The 16,259-nt window shown below is 31.6% G+C and overlaps 4 protein-coding genes across 6 annotated transcripts; 3 read left to right on the forward strand and 1 right to left on the reverse strand.

Annotated features, from left to right (window-relative positions):
* The first annotated feature begins 10 nt into the window (after nt 1–10).
* Nucleotides 11–7,724, forward strand: LOC128395995 (sodium-dependent glucose transporter 1A-like). Of its 3 annotated transcripts, XM_053356494.1 has the most exons (6): nt 11–149; nt 1,165–1,570; nt 2,393–2,633; nt 2,723–2,881; nt 3,110–3,526; nt 4,963–7,724. In XM_053356494.1, exons 3-6 carry the CDS (start codon nt 2,435–2,437, stop codon nt 5,535–5,537), a joined length of 1,350 nt encoding a protein of 449 aa, XP_053212469.1. In that variant the 5' UTR covers nt 11–149; nt 1,165–1,570; nt 2,393–2,434; the 3' UTR covers nt 5,538–7,724. The 3 variants fall into 3 exon arrangements, 2 of the variants coding, with proteins under 2 accessions (XP_053212469.1, XP_053212468.1); XR_008326754.1 differs by lacking the exons at nt 11–149; nt 1,165–1,570 and having other exon boundaries at nt 1,756–2,633; nt 4,963–6,130; nt 6,246–7,724; XM_053356493.1 differs by lacking the exons at nt 11–149; nt 1,165–1,570 and having other exon boundaries at nt 1,724–2,633.
* A 449-nt stretch (nt 7,725–8,173) lies between these two features.
* LOC128395994 (protein Red-like) lies at nt 8,174–10,471 on the reverse strand. Its single transcript, XM_053356491.1, has 2 exons — nt 10,323–10,471; nt 8,174–10,207 (listed from the first exon to the last, which is right to left on the reverse strand). Exon 2 carries the CDS (start codon nt 10,199–10,201, stop codon nt 8,522–8,524), a length of 1,680 nt encoding a protein of 559 aa, XP_053212466.1. The 5' UTR covers nt 10,202–10,207; nt 10,323–10,471; the 3' UTR covers nt 8,174–8,521.
* Nucleotides 10,472–10,570: 99 nt separating this feature from the next.
* Nucleotides 10,571–11,782, forward strand: LOC128395999 (exosome complex component RRP40-like). Its single transcript, XM_053356498.1, is given in 5 exon segments — nt 10,571–10,758; nt 10,761–10,888; nt 11,038–11,187; nt 11,265–11,416; nt 11,506–11,782. Coding segments are annotated over 5 exon segments (723 nt in total). The 5' UTR covers nt 10,571–10,688; the 3' UTR covers nt 11,729–11,782.
* Nucleotides 11,783–11,926: 144 nt separating this feature from the next.
* LOC128395990 (protein HID1-like) lies at nt 11,927–16,223 on the forward strand. Its single transcript, XM_053356488.1, has 2 exons — nt 11,927–13,479; nt 13,547–16,223. Exons 1-2 carry the CDS (start codon nt 12,516–12,518, stop codon nt 15,436–15,438), a joined length of 2,856 nt encoding a protein of 951 aa, XP_053212463.1. The 5' UTR covers nt 11,927–12,515; the 3' UTR covers nt 15,439–16,223.
* The last annotated feature ends 36 nt before the right edge of the window (nt 16,224–16,259 follow it).

A 16,259-nucleotide genomic window follows, 5' to 3' on the forward strand; every position in this document is an offset into this window, starting at 1 on the left:
TTCTAGGTTAAGGATTGTGTTACCATTGTGATAAACAAATTGTCTACTTTCTCATCTTATAATCAACGTTAATCAACAACAATTAACCTTCACGATTTGGTTTTAAAGATAATCAATCATCGATACGATGATTGTAACAAAATTAAAAGGTACCTAATCAATTACTACATTGACACTTTTAAAAGATGATGACCCAATTGATTTACTTTCATTCCCAATCACATGGTTATAACAATTTACCTTCACTTTTTTTTGATCATTTCACTAATTAGATCAATCGGCAATTAATCCGATTTTTTAACTAATACAACAAGTATCCATTAATTGACAATTTATAATTACTCTCAATATTTAGTTCCTGAATCAATGCTGGTTTAATAACTGATCATATGCTGGTAATCATTTCAAAATCAAATCCTTTTACAGTTAACCAACAATTTAACAAAATTAAGTTGATGATCAAATAAATCAACTAAATTTAGTGAAAAAAATGGATCAAATTATTTCACAGGAATATTATTAATCCAAATCAAATTAATCAATAATCAACTTCTATTAACTATCATCTCGTATTGAAAATTGAGTCTAAATTAATCTCGATTCATAATTAATTTAGTAATGAAAATGTAAATAATAATAACAATTAATCAACTGATGATTATTTATATGTATTGTCTTCACAATTAACAAATGGAGATGATCAATATTGATTAGTATTGATTTAATTGAACTTGATTAAAAACAACCTGAAAGGATTAATATTATTGATTGTTATCTGATTGATAATTAAACTCTTACCTTCATTTATAGCTGTGTCAATGTCTATGTTAATTTACTAATGACTCTCTAATTGCATTAATTAACAGCCATTTTAACCAATTAAATTGTCGCAATAATTGATTACTGAGCTGTTAAGGTTTTATTAATCAACTGAATCTCATGGTGTTGACTGAAACTAATCATGTATCAGAAACAAATTAGCTCTAAATTGCTGATTATTCATTAAAAGCATTATAATCATCTAAATAATATCAATAATAAGAAATAAATTGTTATGATTAACTAATGAAAAGCTTTAATGATAAAAATGATATGAAACATTGTTCTTACAATGAACAATTAACTGATTACTTTTTTGATTCATTTCTTTTATTTTCTCACCAGTTAATTCCTCTCGTATTAACAATTATTATAATTGTGGAAACAATTGAAATGATCAATTTTCGATTCGTTTACAATAAACCGATGAAAACACAAACGATTACGGAAATCAATCAACTTCAGAATCAAGACAATCATCAAATCTTCATCACAAGTCTATTCTTATACAAGGAGAGAGGCTAAAAGAAAGAGATGAAATGATGATAAAAAGAAGATAAATTATGAAAGAAAGATAAAAGAAAGAGGAAAACATTCTGGACGAAATAATCAAGTTCGCATTTTATGTTTATCGACTTACTAATCACTGTTTCTTGGTATCTTCTTATTAATACCATGATGAAGATCGAGGCCACTTAACTAATTGCTCCTTCCAATTGGCTTAGAGCATAAGAAACTCTCGAAAGATATTGTAAGTATTTCGATTCCCACCTAGTAAATAGCCCTCCAAATGATAACATCATCTTCCTATCCCCCTTTTCATCCTCATCTTCACTATCATCGTCTCTCTCTCTCTCTCTCTCTCTCTCTCTCTCTGATCTCTTTTGATTTCGAATCGACTCTTATGGAAGTCACAATAATTTTTATCGTTCGCAGTTCTGAATAACTAGATGTTAATCGACATAATTTGTATCGAATCTCTGTCTCTCTTTCAAGTTTTTTTTCTTCCATATTAACAATCACAATCCTTCAAGGTCGTTAACTGTCATCATCATCATCTTCTTCTTCATCATTATCATCATCATTATATACTCTTACCATTTAACAGGTAGTACAATAAACAATTCACCGTCGTCTTAATTACCATCATTTAATGTATAAGGTTCAATTCTAGTAGTTGAATCAAAAGTAACAATACCATTGTAACAACGATAATCATCATAATAATTAACTAATTGTGCCAACAAAAATCATCATCATCCCTTATCATCATCATCATCGTCATCATCACATTGTAACATTGTCGTTGGTTGTGTAAACCAAATAACGACAAAATCGAGAGACAACAATATTAATATTAATCAACGATTGAAACTTTTTCTGTTCCATTTATAATTTTTATCCATCATCATTCATAATCCTAATCCTGATCATCATCATCACCGATTGTGTTTTTTTTGTTACTTTTCTCATCTCATTGACCCTAATACAAAGTTCAAAAAATTGTACTTTCATTACAATACAATTAATTTGTCTTGTTCCCAATTGTTTAACTTTGTTTTTCCAATTACAGTTTATTAATTGTCGGTTTAATCATCATTAGAAATAACCAACTATGGATGATCTGTCAAACAATCGGATTAAATTTTTTCGCACAGCGTTGGTCTACCTGTCATTCCTTGGCATCGGCTCAGGGATGACAGTTTTGGGCTCATCAATTCTGGACTTGGAGATACAAGTCCAAGAACCATACGAAGCCGTGGCTCGAGTTATCCCGATTCGAGCTGCAGGTCTAGTGGTTGGATATTTTTTCGGTAAGTTAATGAGAAACTTTTGTTAATCTGCTCAATTCAATTCACAATTAGATTCAATTTAATTTGGTTCATTTTCTCTGTTTATTTAGCTGGTCTGATCGGTGAACGGATGAATCCTCAGGTATTGATGTTTCTAACCAATATATTTGCTGGAATAACCTTTATATCAGCTCCATGGAATCATCATCTAACCGGATTAATGATTGATTTCTTTCTCAGTGGTGTCTTTCTAGCAGCTAATAAAGTTTGTAAGTTACAATTAAATTGATCAAAAATCGGCAATTTAACTACAATTACAGTTCAAACATAAAACAAACAATTGAATGTTTACCTGTTTGTATGATATTCATTATGATTGATTATCGTTTCTTGATCAAACATCAACAATTTCATCAATTTAAATTGTCTACACTTTGTCACTTTCTAATTCACAGTATTAATTAATCTTTTTTTTCCCTCCTTCTCTCAATATACAGGTTGTAATCAGTTTATCTTTTCAATTTGGGGCGATAAGAGTCCCCTGTACATTCAATTTCTTTACATGTGCTACGATCTTGGGTCATTTTTAGCTCCATTTTGGACGAAACCGTTTATACTACGAAGTAAAAGTGAACTCCTCGGCGGAACCAATTCAACTCAGTCCCTTTACAAACCTTCCGATGTTCGTATTCAATATCCTATCATGATGGTCGGCGCTGTTTTCAGTCTCTCGGCACTGGGATTCCTGATACTTCATTACACTGAACCTTATGTTAAACCCTTGCCCAAGAAAACCGTTAAAAAAGCTCCATCTCATGTTGAACAATTTGATGGTAAACGTTGGCTCAAATGGTTAATCATAATCATGATGTGTTTCTTTACCCATTCAGCTCAAAGTGTTACTGATTTAATTGGTAAGTTGATTAACTAAATAGTTCTCCTTCTAATTCCAATTGCAAATTAGTATCAATGAGTTTTTCATTTTCCTCTCAATTCGTTAACTAATATATTTGTGTGATCAGTCAATTGATAGATTTCGTGATTGATTGATTGTCAATTTCTAATCGTAAATCATTTTAAACATTGTTTTTACTATGAAATTTTCAAGGTTAATCAGTTACTACTACATTTGATTACCTTACTATTATAAATTTTATCTTCCAACAATTAAATTTACGTTAATTGAAAAAAAAGAGTTAATTACCTGTAACATTTTCCCATCATCCTAATCCTTTTAGTGACAATTTCATTGTGATAAATTATCTTAATCATTAATAATAATAAAAGTCTATTATTATTATTGACTAATTGTAATTGCTAAATTAACCTGATCAAATTACACTAGAACTTGACTTGTCCCTTAATAGTTACTACTAATTTTTCTAGAGCGAGTTAATTTATTATTAATTGTCATAATCGAAACAACAATTATCCTAATAGTAATTTAACCAAATTAGATTATTAAATTGTTGATAAATTATTAGACTTATATACTTGTGATTATTTCAAGTGATAGTGTTTAATTGTTGAAGGGTAATTCCAGTTATAATTAAGGTAACAATCAACTTGCAATTTGATTATAATAAAAAAAAACTATTTAACAATCAAATTGATTAATACTTTCTCAATACTCTTGATTGCTATTTATATTTCAAGATGCTACTTCCAAGATGATTAGTTGATTATAATTAAGTTTAAGTGATTACATTTAGATTACAAATTACTTACAGTTAAATTGTTTGAATTACAAACTCATTGATGTTGTTTAATTTTTAACAATCAAGTGAAAATTTCATTGACAATTAACTTACCGTAAAAATAATCTCATTAACTATTTCATTCAACTTTAATTAACTCTTTTAACTATTAATTTTATGGAGATTAATTTCTTTACAGTTAATCTAATTGCTGTAAATTGTAATGGATAAAAATTTTCGACAATTAATCAAAAATCTCGTCGAAATCAGATCAGTTTCTTAAAGAAATGACAAAACGATATTATCGTTATGTTATAATTGATTAGGACTTTTATGATTTAATCATCTAGTTGATTAACTTTTAATTGACAATAACTTTGCTATTCTATAAAATTAAATGTTAATTGTAATTATAATTAATAATTAAACCTTCAAGTTACATCAATCTCTTTCCATAGCCTTGAATATCATCCTAATTAGTTGTGTCTCAGGAATTAAACTAACTTTATATTTCCCCTGATTTAATTGTCAAGTTCAAATTTGATTCTAATGCTTAATAATAATAAATATTACCGAATGTTGTTAATTGTCACAGTAATTTAGTCTAATTGTATTCTAATGAAACTTTGATTTTTTTCTCTGTATTTTCTCAGGTGAAATGGGTCCATCGTTTGCGGTCAAATCACCGCTTAAATTGCCGAACGAAAGTGGCCCGACTTTGGTATCAATCTTCTGGGGCTTTTTCACCGCATATCGAGCAATTTTCATAGTCCTTTTAATGTACACATCGGCGGACAAGGCCAAAATTATCAACGTTCTCCTTTTATTGGTCTCTATTGTCGTTCTTGTACCTCATGCTAACACCGATAAGTCCAGTCTCTATGCTGGAATCATCTTGTTGGGTCTTGGAATGTGTCCCATTTTCGCGGCCACTTATGGTTCGCTCACCCGCTATTTCTCAGTCACTTCACGAATGACCGCCGCCTTTTTCATATCTACTTGTGTTGGTCATCTCATCTATCCCTGGGTGGTCAGTAAATATATCTCAACTTATCCAATCATTTTCCTTTACTGTATTGCCGGTCTCGTAGTTTCGACCAGTATACTGACCACAATCATACCTTTTATCGGACAAAAGTACCTACAATATGCAACCGAACAACGGGAAAATGAAGAGGCCAAAGCGCAGCAAACTATGGCCACAATTGAAACGATTCGAGTCAAATGAATCTAAATTCATGGTGACAATTAACTTGATCGTTGAAACCAAATCATCAAAAAAATTTATCCTTTTCTTTACAAAAATTGTATATGATGATTCTGCCTCTTAATTGTAAAAAAAGTACCAAATTAACTTTTCTAATTGATCTAATTTTGTTTGTAAATTTATCCAACAATCAACTGTTAACAAAACAAATCATTCAGAAGACAATTAAATACTAGTGCTTATGTAAAGTCTAATTGTCAATCATAATCAACTCTTGATGTTCAAACCAATTGCTAACAAACTTAAACATTTTCATCTTGACACTAATTAGTTTTAATTACAATTAACGATCATAGTGATGCCCTCCTTTGTGAGAAGATGCAATTAACTCAAGAAGTTGCGGTTTCTAATCAACAAGAATCTTGATTTCTATTTACGTAGTTAATTTGATCAGTTTTTCTGTCAACAATTAAGTAAATCATGTAACAATTTAATCACTGTGGTCTTTTGTTTAATTGTCACAATTATTTCAATCTTTTAATTTTCTTAAATTTTTTGGTAAAATTTACTGTTGATTTAAATGTTTCTGTGCTTGAGATGAAATCAATCAAAAGGTAACAATTAGCCAAAATTAACATCTCATTGTAAAAATTATTGATTAAACTAATTGTTGTTTAAATTATTTACACAATATGATTACTTTTACACCTAAATGATAACTTAATCTAGTGTAACAATTTAAATACATTTGGAACAGTCAATCCGATAATTTAACCAACAACAATTAAGAAAATGAACTGAACAATTAATCATGTGACCATTTCTCGTCATTTAATTACCTATCTGATTAATTGTTTTTTAATAATCAGTTAATTTACTATCTTAGTTATCTACAATTAATGTTAACTAATAATTATATTCTGACTAACTGTTGATTAATAGGATTCATATTGTATTACAAAGTTGATGGTAATAATTAAAATATTGATTGGTTATCGTCTTAATTATTGTTAAGGATTTCCTTTGATACCCATGAGATTAACTGATTGTTCAGTTAATTATGAAAGTGATTAAAAATGTGTTGTGATTGTTAAAACAATTATAGAGTTTGAATCCAATTGATGATTTATGATTGTTGAGAAAACAAAACTAACAGAAACTTAATCGATCACAATTAATGCTCATAAACAAATTGTGATTAACTTATTACATTGATCATTGAAATATCAACTCTGTGTAATTAAACTTTGATCTATTGATGATTAGATAAGATTTACTATAACAACACAATAATAATAAAGTAAATACTAATCATCGAGTTAATTGTAATGAGTAATCAATTAAAAACCCAATATGTGTGACAAAAATTCAATAAACTATTATTATTTTCTGATCATTGGTCAAGTTTTTTTCAATTCTGTCATCTGTAACAATAATTAATCATCATTAGATTAGACTGTTCAATCAAATCACAATTTTTACGTGAATTTGATTGACTTAATCATTGGGAATCACAATTAAAGTAGAGGGAGAGTTAGAGTGAGAGAGATGTGGGAAAAAGTGAGCTATGGTCTGGGAAGTAATCAGTTGCCAGAGTTTCGTTGATTAACTAAGTTAAATTATTATTTAAGTTCCTTGTTGTCTTCATTTTAAATCACTACAGTTAACTAATTAACTCCAATCACTAATTAATAACCAAAGTAATCAACAAGAAATAAAAATGGGTGGTTTAATAATTACCTTGATTATTCTCGGTGTTTTAGTGATCTTCGGTGCTTGTGTTTGGTGTATCGTTCGCTGTTTATATGATGTGGCCTGTTGTACGTGTAACTGTATAACTTGTGGCCAGTGCGGAGATTAAGCTGATCCGTTAATCCGGTTGATCGTCAATGGATTAAAAAAAGACGAAGATTGTGTTAACACTTTCAGTGAAAATAATATCCGATCATCATATTTACACCTTAATTATTTGATAATTTTACAATTAATCTTAATTTCTATTGTGCTTCTCAACTGGATTAAACTTCGAAATAAAAAGTTAATCACTAAAATAATTAAATCCAGTGAGAATAAGCTTCAAAACGCCCAATAAAATGTATCAATTTGTAGCAATCTTAAACAGTTCTAATCTAATTCATCTATTGATTTTCCCTTCAAAATGTAACAATTAGTATTACTAATAAATCCTTATGTGATTAATCAATTAAATTGTTTATTTTTTATTTCCAATTTATCTACAATACCTTTAACAATTAATACTGAACACACTATTAAAGTCCTTCAATACTTGACACTTAATTTTTATCTGGTTCGCAATTTTATCACCACAACTATTGATTAAATAGATGATTAATTTACTAATCAAATACAATTAACGTCGATTCAGTATCATAATAACAATATGGATCAATAAATTGTCTTAATTATAGTCGGTGTAATATTATTCCTTGGACTGATTTGTTGTATCGCTCGATTTGTATTCGATGTCACTTTGTGTACCTGTAATTGTATCACTTGTGGACAATTTAGATAAGTTGATCAATCGATAGTTAATTAAGTTCTATTTTTTCCTTCAAGTGTTTAATATTTCGTGAGGATGAAATTCACAATTAATACAAAGAAAATTGATTAATATTAATTGTAGATAAATTTCAAGATAATTTGTCTAGATTAATAATATCATTTACTTTTATTGGGATGAATATTGTTGAAAGAAACTCATCTTGATACTTACTTGAACAGGAAACAATAATTTACATTAACGATGATTTTTAATAATTAAATCGGTTAATTTAGATGATGAATGTTAATCTCAAGATGAGAAATTGGAATTGATGAAAATCGTAGCAATTTATCAATAGCATTCAATTGATATTTACAGTGAACTGTGATAGTTGATGATTAGTTGAATTCGACATGTTCACAATTTTCAAGTGAATTCACAAGAAAAGTGAGTAATATTCATGATTAAATTGAAAGGGAACAATCAGTTAATCAGTTAGAAATTAATTATGTTTAATCCTTTTATGGTCTCTGTCAATTCGAGGTGTGGGAGCATTATAACTATTACTTGTTCCTTCACCATGATCGGGTTTTCGTTTAAAGAGAAGGGCATTTATCTTTTGTAAATCACGATCAATTTTCGCTTTATCATCTTTCTTTGTTGGTATACGTCGGGTTTTCCGACCATCGGCCATTTTAACTCCATACTGAAAGGCGGCTTTGGGTAGAGCCTCTTTTTTACTCATGTATTCCCCATACTCTTCCTGTGTATCAAAATCCCAACGGCCAACGGTCGCCTTTTTACTGCCCACATCCATCTTGGTAAAATCGACTTCATCATCACTATCCAAAATGGCGTCGTCATTTTCAGGGGCACCAGGATAACATTCAGCATAACTTTCAACCGCCTCTTGTTCAATCTTGGAATTGAATCTACTGATTGCCCTTGATTCGAGTACCGATGTTGCTGCAACCATAGCAGCCGATAAACTCGATTTAATTTCAGCTGATTCCATTTCTTTCGTCATCTCAGGAGAATCAGGCTTGTTAAAGTAAGAACTTCTATTATCTACTCGATTTTCCCGATGAACTTTATCTTCTTTTCGTTTAGATGAAGATGAAGACGATGATTCATGATGATGAGAATCTTTCTTTTCAAATGAGGGAACATAATCGCCGATATCACCGTAAATAGAATCATCAAAATTTGGCTTCTTTTTCTCTGCTCTTGATTTTGTTCCATAGTCTAAATTGTCCGTTGAACTTTTATCTTTCTTCTTCCTCTTTGGTACACCGCCTTGTCTCAAGTAGGAGATGATTTGAATAAGCTTATTAATGACAATATTATTGGTGCTCAATTGTGAAAGATTATCGGTATTGGGAAAATCAGCTTTACTACGAATAATTGTAGTTGGTATATCATCGACAAATGGATCTTCAAGATCTAATGTATAAGCCATTCGACCGGGAAGAAAGAGATCATTTCGAAGGGGTAACTTTTCCTTGGTAAGTAAGGTGATTATATTTGCGGCCATTGCTGATCTGGGTGTCCAATCGTCTTCTCTAGATTCAGATTCTGAGATTCTTTTGTCTTTAATATTGTCATTGTCAAAGTCTTTGTCTTCCAATTCTTCTTCCTCGTCTTCATCTTCATCCTCTAATTCAGCTTTCACTTTATGAAGTAAAGCATAATCAAGACCTTTCACTAAATGAGTATGTTTCATGTCACCACCCAAGAATTTAGATTCCTCAATCAGCTGTTTCCTTCGTTCGGCTGCATCGATTGCTTTTGTATCAGGAGCTACTGCTCGATAAGCGGGCATTGAGGCCAATGGATCTTCGTTTTGATAATCGGGATTAGCACCATCTCGTCTTTCCCTTGCTCTATCTCGATACTTTTTCGCCAGCTCAGCTAGAACATCATCTTCTTGTTTCTTTAAAGCGGCATAAAATTTTTTCTTCTTCTTTCGATTCTCATTATCAGGAACCAGGGTCATTTTACGTCCGCTTCTCACCGAACCATGAACATCACCTCGAACTGAGCCCAATCCAACTCTGGGGGTCATTAAAAGTTTCCTAAAATCTTCATTGGTCAAAGGATGAGCATCTTTACTTTCTGCTTGACTAGAACTCGTATCCAAATGAGATGGAGCAATAGGATTACTAATCGCTTCCAATTCCATGGCAAACTAATTAAAAGAAAAGAACAAACACAGATTAACCTCTAGAATAATCAAATCAACAGAAGCAAATAAATAAAAACACCAAAATAAATTCAAACAATTAGAGTAAATTATCACTAACCAACAATAAGATTTTTACACAATTGTCAATGTAAGATTTAGAAAATGTTAAAATCCGAAAAAAGATCAATTGATCCAATCAATTTCGATATAACTGATGAGACACCAATACAATAGCTTAACAATCAATTCGATGACAATTATTTAGAGGAAAGAAACAATTAATTAATCCTTAATTAGTCTTAAGAGTAAAACGAGAAAATCAAAATAAACTGTTGACCGAAAAAATTTGTGTTGGTCACGTGATGGAAAACACATGTTGATGTTTTCATTTAGTTCGCTTTTCAAATTGGTGAATGTTAATTTCTAATTCTCTTGAATTAATTTCTCTTATTTAGTTAATTGTTGTTTTATTTTCTCCATCATAATGACTGATCAGATAGTTTTCCCTGGCTTCTCAATTAAATCATTAATCGATGAAAATGAAGAGGCAACAGATAAAAGATTGTCCTTGGTCCTGGAATCAAACGAGAAATTGATGATTTAAGGGCAATTAAATGTGGCCTTTTACGAAGTCGAATTAGTAACAATTTAATCATCTACTGGATTGATTCTCATCAGAAAAGAGTAAGTATCAATTATATAAATAAACAATTGATGACAACAAACTTGATTCGATGATAGAATCAAATTCGTGTCTTAAGTGATAAATGATCATCAAATTTTTGTTCTATTCTAATCAATTTTTTCTTGTTTAATTCTCTTCATATTAATAGTATGTTGCAGTTCGTGGTGAAAGGGTTATCGGAATTGTTACTAGTAAAGGTGGTATGTCCGTGAACGTCGATATTGGTACCAGTGAATCTGCTTCATTGTCTTTATTAGCTTTTGAAAGCGCAACCAAAAAAAATCGTCCAAATATTCAGGTAAGTTTGTTGATGATAGGAAAATGTTTCCACTTTAGTGATAAAATTTCCAATTTCTGTCCAAATAAAATTGTTAGATTGGTGATCTTGTCTATGCACGGATACTTTCGGCCAGTAAGGACATTAGAACGGAACTTATTTGTGTCACAAGTCGAATGAAGAAAGACGGTCTTGGTGTTCTTCCTCAAGACGGATTCATGATCAATGTTCCACTAAGAGTTTGCCGAAGGTAGAATTTACTTCTTATCTGTTGCAACTTTTGAGCATAAATGTTGTTTAATTTTTTGCTAATTTTCTCCTTTTTCTCTAATTGTTTAGAATTTTATCTGCCGATTGTAAGTTAATCGAAACATTAGGAGCTAAATTCAAATATGAAATAACAGTTGGTCTTAATGGACGAATATGGGTTCGATCACCAACTCTCTCGGAAACAATTTACATCATAAACATACTACTTAAAGTGGAAAATTCTGATGATCAAGGAATGATTGATTTATACAAACAGATAGAAGATAAATTTCAAGTTTATCGGAAGAAATAATTTCCAAATTCAAGTGATACATATAAGTGATTAAAAAGTTATTCCATTGAATAAGTTACATGTAAATTTCACTTTCCACTGGTCAGCTAAATACTTGAAGCTCAAATCAAAAACATGATTATGATTTGAAAGAAAACTAATCAACTTGGTGACTACAAATTCAATGATTAACTTTTATCTATTTTCTCTGAGCTGATGTGTAAACCCTCATACAATTGAAAAGGAAACTGAACAGATGGAAGATTTAATTAGAATGATGATGATGATGATATAAGAGAAAGAGAGAGATATTAATTGTCAAGCTGTGTAAATGTAATTCTATCGATCGATAAAATGTTTCCAACGGAAACAGAGTGAAGCCTCTGATATCTCACTCTTTCCATGTCTCTCTCTCTCTCTCTCTCTCTCTTCCTTTTCTCCTTCATGTTAATTTCAGTTCTAATTCACTGTTATCCCCATAGAAACTTGAAAGTCGCTGATATTTGGAACCCGAATTTTCTCTCCCTCCCTGTTTCTCTTCCAGTGATTCTGTACCATCTCTCCTCTCCCCCTACTCTCTCACTCGAATCTTCTCACTTTAATGTCTAACCAGACATATCGATGATTCTCTGATTGAATCGGTGTGAACATTATTTACTTCTCCCTCTCTCTTTCTCTCTTTCTCTCTCTCTCTCTCATCTTTTTCTCTCATTTTATTGTTCAATGTGTAGTATTTTCTTACCTGACTGTTACCTGGCATATGGTTACATTTATTGACGAGTATAAGTTTTAATTGAGTGCCAATCAAATGGGTAATAGTGATTCTAAGTTAAATTTTCGTAAGGCTGTTGTTCAATTGAGCAGTAAAACTCACCCAATCGATGCTAAAGAGGACTCATTTTGGGATCAATTTTGGTGCGAATCGATCAATAATATTCAAGATGTTTTCACTCTAATACCCTCACCCGAAATTCGTGCACTAAGGGAGGAATCGCCTTCCAATTTGGCGACTCTTGTTTACAAGGGTGTTGAGAAATTAGTGGCCTCAACCGATACTCTTTGTAATACAACCAATCAACAAATTTTGGTTCTTAATAGTAATCGTTTATTGACCAGAATTTTACCTTACATTTTTGAAGATCCCGAATGGAAGGGCTTCTTCTGGTCATCTTTACCTCGAAGTTCACCCCAATCACCAACTTCCCTTGAATTACATTCCAATGAATCAAATCATGGTGGTCGACATGGAAAAGGTAGAAAAGGTCGAAGGTTAGGAAGAGGAAATGGTGAGAATGATGAAGACACTGAATTAGATGAAGAAGACGATGATGATATCGATGGTGATGATTATCGAGGTAGAGATGAAAATTTACCTTTAGCACAATCATTGATTCTCGCAATTTGTGATCTACTTTTCTGTCCCGATTTTACGGTTACCCCTTTACCCTCATCACGAAACAAATCTTCCGGACCTTTCGGTTCACCTGATTGCCCACCCGAGGATTTACAATCAATTGATTCTTGTGAATATATTTGGGAATCAGGGGTTGGCTTCACTTCGCCCACTTCATCGTCTACTACTTATGATAAACATCGAACTGAACTTCTCCGCCTTATCCTTACCTGTTTCTCCACCACCATGTACAAAACACCAAACGAAGCTCGATCAACACCCAATCGTTGGATAACCTTTTTCACTTCTCCAGATAATCGTCACGCTTTACCTTTATTCACTTCCTTGATTAACACCGTTTTCTCATATGATCCAGCAAGTAAGAATCAACTTATCAACTAAATAGATTCTTGTAAATCAATCTAATCTACTTTTCTCTTCATTAGGTTACCTTCCATTTAATCATTTACTATTTAGCGATTCTCGAGAGGCTTTGGTTGAAGTTTGTCTGCAGATATTAATTGTTACCCTTGATCACGATTTCATCACTGAATCTTTGCCTGGTGGACGAGGAGATGGAGCCGAACGAACTTTAATCGATCCAACAATCCATGAGAATTTATTCATTAATTATCTTTCTCGAATCCATAGAGAGGAAGATTTCGCATTCATATTGAAAGGATTTACTCGATTGTTGAATAATCCACTTCAACAAACTTATATTCCAAATTCAACTAAAAGAATTCAATTCCACCAAGAATTGTTGGTTCTTTTTTGGAAAATTTGTGATTATAATAAGAAATTCATGTTCTATGTTCTTAAATCTTCTCATGTTCTTGACATTCTAGTGCCAATACTTTACCATCTAAACGATAGTAGGTCAGATCAATCGAGAATTGGACTTATTCACATTGGTGTTTTCATTCTTCTTCTACTCAGTGGTGAAAGGAACTTTGGTGTTCGTTTGAATAAACCATATTCGGCTTCCATTCCAATGGATCTTCCAATTTTCACCGGAACTCATGCTGATCTGTTGATTATTGTTTTCCACAAATTGATTACCGCAGGTCACCAAAGGCTTCAACCTCTATTTGAATGTTTATTAACGATAATTGTAAACGTTAGTCCGTATCTTAAAACACTCTCAATGGTTTCTGCCAATAAGTTACTTCATCTATTGGAAGCATTTTCAACCCCATGGTTTTTATATTCCAATCCAATTAATCATCATTTGGTTTTCTTCCTATTGGAAGTATTTAACAATATAATCCAATATCAATTTGATGGTAATTCTAATCTGGTTTATACGATAATCCGAAAAAGAAATATTTTCTCCAATCTATCTAATCTGGCCACTGATTATGGTACAATACAAAAATCACTGAATCGTTCAAGCTCATCAACATCATCTACTACACGGCGACCACGAAAGTTAACCTTGTCATCTACACAATCAACAGCTTCTACCTCATCAATACCTCCTACTACATGTCAATCACCATCAGCTAATTGTAAATCAGCGCCCACAAGCCCGCTATCTCTTAACTCTTGCACCTCACCCACTGTAACCTCAACTCAACCACAACAGCAACAAAATCAACACCAATCTCAAGTAAAATCTGATAAATGTTTAAAACAATCAACTACACCACCACAAGAACCACAACCACAACAACAACAATCATCAACACCATTTACACCTTCTAATAGTTCAGAAGTTGCTTCACCATCATCAACCACCACTGGCATCGGTAGCTCACCAGTAAGGGTACCACAAGAATCGTTAGTTGATCTTACCGATGAATCTTCAATGGTAACATCAACAGCGATTAATCAAGAGTCGACAATTAAAGTTTCCCTTGCAGCTACACCAAAGATTCACAATATGACAGAAACAACTCATCCCAATCCAACGGGTGATCCAGATGAAGCCACCGAAAGTTCAATGAGACGAGAGAAATCATTAAGTCGACAATCAAGTTCATCTTCTAATCATGGACCTTGGCTACCAACCTCAGAATGGGTTTTATCATGGAAACAAAAGTTACCCCTACAAACGGTCATGCGAATGCTTCAAGTTCTAGTACCACAAGTTGAAAAGATGTGCATCGATAAAGGGATTACCGATGAAAATGAGATTCTAAAGTTTCTTCAACACGGAACTTTGGTCGGATTATTACCCGTTCCCCATCCGATTTTAATCCGAAAATATCAAACCAATTCCGGGACAACCCTTTGGTTTCGCACTTACATGTGGGGGGTAATTTACCTGAGAAACATTGACCCGCCAATTTGGTACGATACTAATGTTAAACTGTTCGAGATTCAGAAACTTTGATCATCCAAAACACTTATGGTTAATTATTCATCACAAAAATGATCATGATCAGTATCTTCACTTATCTAATATAAGATAATTCTAACAATTAGAAGGAAACAACAAAAGTAATTACAATTAAATGACGTCAAACAATTAATGGAATGCCCAAGAATAGGACATTGTAATTACATTACAATTACCGACACCGAAATTAATTTTAATTACAATGATCAAAAAACAAGATTCTGGTGATAAACTAACCAAAAAAAAAATAACCTCCATTGTAATTATATTATTAATTTAATGTATTTCCTTATGAGACAATCGTTGAGTTGGCAATTTACCAACAGCAACAATTTAATTTAATTTCATCACTTAATTTAATCTCACAATTAAGAAAAATTCAAATCTCAATGAAACTTTGATCATCTCAATCATTCAGATAATCATAATGATTGATTATTAATCATTGGTATTAAGATAAACATAGTATATGATTTAATCAATTGAATTTTGTCTTAATTGTAGTTGATTTATTTTGATTTATTTTTGGTTTTCATTGAATTACAATCTAATTGTTGTGTTAATTTTCATCATAGTTGATCCCCTGTCATTTTAAACAATTTAATTATTTCATTTTGATAACCAAAGTAATCAAATTATTACCAGTAAACAATTAATCAGGTTGATGATTGTGATTAACTATCATTTTATTACCACAGTTTGATAACTTTCAAGAGTTGTTGATATAATAAGTTGATTATGGTTGAAGATGATTAATTTAATTGCTATTAAAAGAAATAAAAAGCAAAATTATATTAAACAATTTACTTTCATTC

This window comes from Panonychus citri, unplaced genomic scaffold (genome assembly GCF_014898815.1).
Source record: "Panonychus citri isolate SS breed McGregor unplaced genomic scaffold, ASM1489881v1 Contig00142, whole genome shotgun sequence".
NCBI lineage: Eukaryota > Metazoa > Arthropoda > Arachnida > Trombidiformes > Tetranychidae > Panonychus > Panonychus citri.

Bases quoted from the DNA above. Each gene is read 5' to 3' on its own strand.
- LOC128395995 (XM_053356494.1), top strand. From the start codon at position 2,435: ATGGATGATCTGTCAAACAATCGGATTAAATTTTTTCGCACAGCGTTG. The intron at 2,634-2,722 runs GTAAGTTAATGA...CTGTTTATTTAG, and splicing joins AGTGGTTGGATATTTTTTCG to CTGGTCTGATCGGTGAACGG. The intron at 3,527-4,962 runs GTAAGTTGATTA...GTATTTTCTCAG, and splicing joins AAGTGTTACTGATTTAATTG to GTGAAATGGGTCCATCGTTT.
- LOC128395994 (XM_053356491.1), bottom strand. From the start codon at position 10,201: ATGGAATTGGAAGCGATTAGTAATCCTATTGCTCCATCTCATTTGGAT.
- LOC128395990 (XM_053356488.1), top strand. From the start codon at position 12,516: ATGGGTAATAGTGATTCTAAGTTAAATTTTCGTAAGGCTGTTGTTCAA. The intron at 13,480-13,546 runs GTAAGAATCAAC...TCTCTTCATTAG, and splicing joins TTTCTCATATGATCCAGCAA to GTTACCTTCCATTTAATCAT.